Source organism: Sinohyriopsis cumingii, chromosome 16 (assembly GCF_028554795.1).
Source record: "Sinohyriopsis cumingii isolate HCF-2022 chromosome 16, ASM2855479v2, whole genome shotgun sequence".
Taxonomy (NCBI): Eukaryota; Metazoa; Mollusca; class Bivalvia; order Unionida; family Unionidae; genus Sinohyriopsis; species Sinohyriopsis cumingii.
In genome coordinates, this window is record NC_142976.1 from 24,744,390 (window position 1) to 24,748,120 (window position 3,731).

Below are 3,731 nucleotides of genomic sequence, written 5' to 3' on the forward strand. Positions count from 1 at the left end.
AAAATTATTTTAGAAACAAAATAACATACAAGAGGGAAGAGCAAATGTGTACCGCCCAACCCCTGTTTTAATTTTTAAAAACAACTGTTTTTACTAATATAACTAAGTTAATGGACAACTAAATGAAATGATGAATTTGATTTAAATGCCGTCCTAACATGAACATCAAGCACACACACAATATAGCAATAATCGCATAGTTGTTTAGACACTCTGTTAGTGTCTACAAGTGCATGAAGGTCATAGAGAAAATGTGTATAAAAATTATGCCTGCCCTAAGTCTGATTACAAATCAATTTTATAATGCTATAATTAGCGTAAGATGGCAAAATGACGTAGTTTACTCGTAAGGTTAAATTTAGGATACGTTTTGATGCTGCTAAGCCGATTGCTATATCTCAATTTTGTTGTTGCATCCTAATATTCTTGGCTGCGTTTGCTGTTAAAAAAAGACATGATTAATAGTATGATCTCTATTTAAAGCAACAATAACGCCACATTTCCTTTTCGATATTACTAATTAGCAATATGATAATATTTTGTTCCAGCATGGTCTTCAAGGTCACCGACATCCGCGTACTTGTTGTCATAGAGAAAACATTCGTATCTTTCATCGTTTGCGCTCTCGTCTGGCTGCACTGCGAATGATTGACAGCCAGCAATACGCATGCATAATCGGGAGCATACACGAGTTCCTGTTGTGTTGAACTTGCTGATTGTGGTCAGCGTATCAAGCGGTTTCAGGTCCCGTGATATTACACGAAAATAGGCAGAATTCACTCCACTCCCCATCAACTTGTTGTGCTTTAAAAAGGCATTCCACGTAGGTCCCTTCGTTATCGTTGTTAGGGTCAAAACCTCTTCCAATGGGACTTCATTTGACAAACACATTATACCAGTTCCTTCCTCGGACTCTTCCATCCTGACTGAAACAGAGAGAATATTCAAGATAGATAGATCAATAGATAGACAGATAGATAGATAGATATATAGACAGATAGACAGACAGACAGACAGACAGATAGATAGATAGATAGATAGATAGATATGACAGACAGATAGATAGATAGACAGACAGATAGACAGACAGACAGATAGATAGATAGATAGATAGACAGACAGATAGACAGACAGAAAGATAGATAGACAGACAGATAGACAGACAGATAGACAGATAGATAGACAGACAGACAGACAGATAGATGGATAGATAGACAGACAGATAGATAGATAGACAGACAGATAGACAGACAGACAGATAGACAGACAGACAGACAGACAGATAGATAGATAGATAGATATATAGATAGACAGACAGATAGATAGATAGGTAGATAGATAGATAGATAGATAGATAGATAGATAGATAGATAGATATGACACTTTTATAATTGTGCAATTTTATGTAAGACCAATGTTGTAAAAGAAGGGAATGTGTCAAGAGTGGATAAATATGACTCGGAAATTTGAAGTTGCTTAAAAAAAAAACTCCTTTGTTCAATAGTATAGTTCTCAAAAGTAGGTTGTGATTCATATATCATCTATATTGTAACCACACTACAGTCACCACCACATCCATCGTAAACAAAACAAAAACAGCCACACATTTCGTCTATTTAACTGTTGTCAAATTGTTTGGATTGCAAAAATAATATTATAAATTTAATGTTCTCAGATTCGATAAGCGATTGATATACCGTAATGTATTCTACATTAACCATGGGTTAATATAATGAATGGTCGAAGACTTGCGGGAGAAAACGATTAATTCATAATATTAATCAATAAGCTGATGCAAGATATAAGCATGCAGTACCATGTACATATTGTAACAGAAAATCTGATTATATGTTTTTTGTGGATCCATTCTGCGAAACAGATCAAACGTATCTATACAAAATTTATACACTAACCTACAGGATTTATATTCCAGTTTTCAGGACGGCAAAACCTTTGTAATTGAACCTCTTTTACGATTGTCTTGTACCACTGCACACAGCATATTCTTCCCTCAAAATTATCTTCATCATTTTCGTCCTGAGATTTCCCGATTCGTAATGTTCCCTTCTGCGAAAAACTGATTGTGTCTGAGAACTCATTGTCTTCGTTAAAAATCTCTTGCCCACCCTTGTAAACAGCAATTGTGCCAGTTTCGTAGTCACGTGTGACGATCAAGTGATTCCAGTCCTCCGGTGTGAAAAAGTTCTCCAGGTAAACCAACCCTGCATTCATACCGTAGGGATCTCTAAAGGAGATGATAATGGTATTCAGGACTACCCGGATGTTGATTAGGTCCCCATTATCGCTCTTAAAATGAATCAAACTTCCACTGATGTCCCCACCTGGGTATACATAAAGTGAAATGGTCATGTCTTCCAGTAGGTACGGCTTGTTCATGTGGATGTCAAAATAGGAATTGGAGCTTCCATCAAATGTGACCACAGAGTACGAAATAGATGGCGGGCCGGGAGAAAACCGAAAGCACTGATGGTTTTCAGAGAGTTCAGCATCATCCCCGTGCATCACCTCCTTATACACAGTGATGTTCGCTAGTGGCCAAACATACATGGGCTTCTCCACCCCGTAACATAATTTACAGACTGAAATGAAAATACACATCCGTGTATATTGCTATCTCTCACACACATGTATTATATATATATATATATATATATATATATATATATATATATATATATATATATATATATATATATATATATATATATATATATATATATATGTGTGTGTGTGTGTGTGTGTGTGTGTGTGTGTGTGTGTGTGTGTGTGTGTGAATCTATCACATTAGTGTTCAACAATTTGGTTTCATTATAATATCAATCAACGGTTCGGATGAGTCAGCTAAAACGATATATACAATCCTAAATGCAATTCCTATACCACCACACACAATACGATGGTGCAACGCTTAAAGTGCGGTATAAAGGTGGCAAAAGCAAGAAGGTCATAGCTTACACAGATGGCAACAATAATTTCCCAGTCACTTCAAATGCTGTATATTAACCCAGCGCCTTTGGACGAACTGACCATGAACTTACCCCAAAAATGGAAATGCTGGACATTACAGCTAAGAATACAACTTGGTATGCATATTTTTAAGTATTATTTAATTTTTTCCAATTTTGTTGACCAGATACAGGACAATGAAAACATTCAACTAATTCGTGAGACTTTAGACAGAAAAATTGCTGAAGAGGTGATTCGTCATGCATTGAGTAAACTGAATCATGACAAAGCCAGGGGAATATATGCTTTATCCTGCGTGTTCTTTACATGTACGGGCAACATACTAGCACCACTATTGACAACAGTATTCAATAAACTACTCGATGCTGGGTATTATCCAGAATATTGGTCAACGGATGTCATCATGCCAATTTTACAGAAAGGGGATACGAATGAACGTGCACTGTACCAAAAGCAAGTTAATGAAAATATTAGTGGGAAAATGTTAAGAATCATTAGGGCAATTTATAATGATATGAAAGCATGTGTTCATTCCAATATTAATTTTACCAATGTGTTTAACTGCATTTTGGGCTTACATCAAGGTTGTGTTTTATCGCCTTTACCCTTTTCTGTTTTGTTGAACGATTTTAAACCCTTTTTAGCTGAATAGAACAGGGAAGTATCGGTAGCAACCTTAGAACTATTTTTATTGTTGTATGCTGACGATTTAATTGTCTTTACTGACACAGCTCTAAAGTTGT

General features: G+C 35.9%; 1 protein-coding gene across 1 annotated transcript; it reads right to left on the bottom strand.

Moving 5' to 3' along the window:
* Window positions 1-516: 516 nt before the first annotated feature.
* On the bottom strand, window positions 517-2,568 carry LOC149780083 (uncharacterized). Its single transcript, XM_089937501.1, has 2 exons — window positions 1,914-2,568; window positions 517-926 (listed from the first exon to the last, which is right to left on the bottom strand). The coding sequence occupies exons 1-2, from the start codon at window positions 2,566-2,568 to the stop codon at window positions 517-519; spliced, it is 1,065 nt and encodes a 354-aa protein (XP_089793627.1).
* Window positions 2,569-3,731: the final 1,163 nt, after the last annotated feature.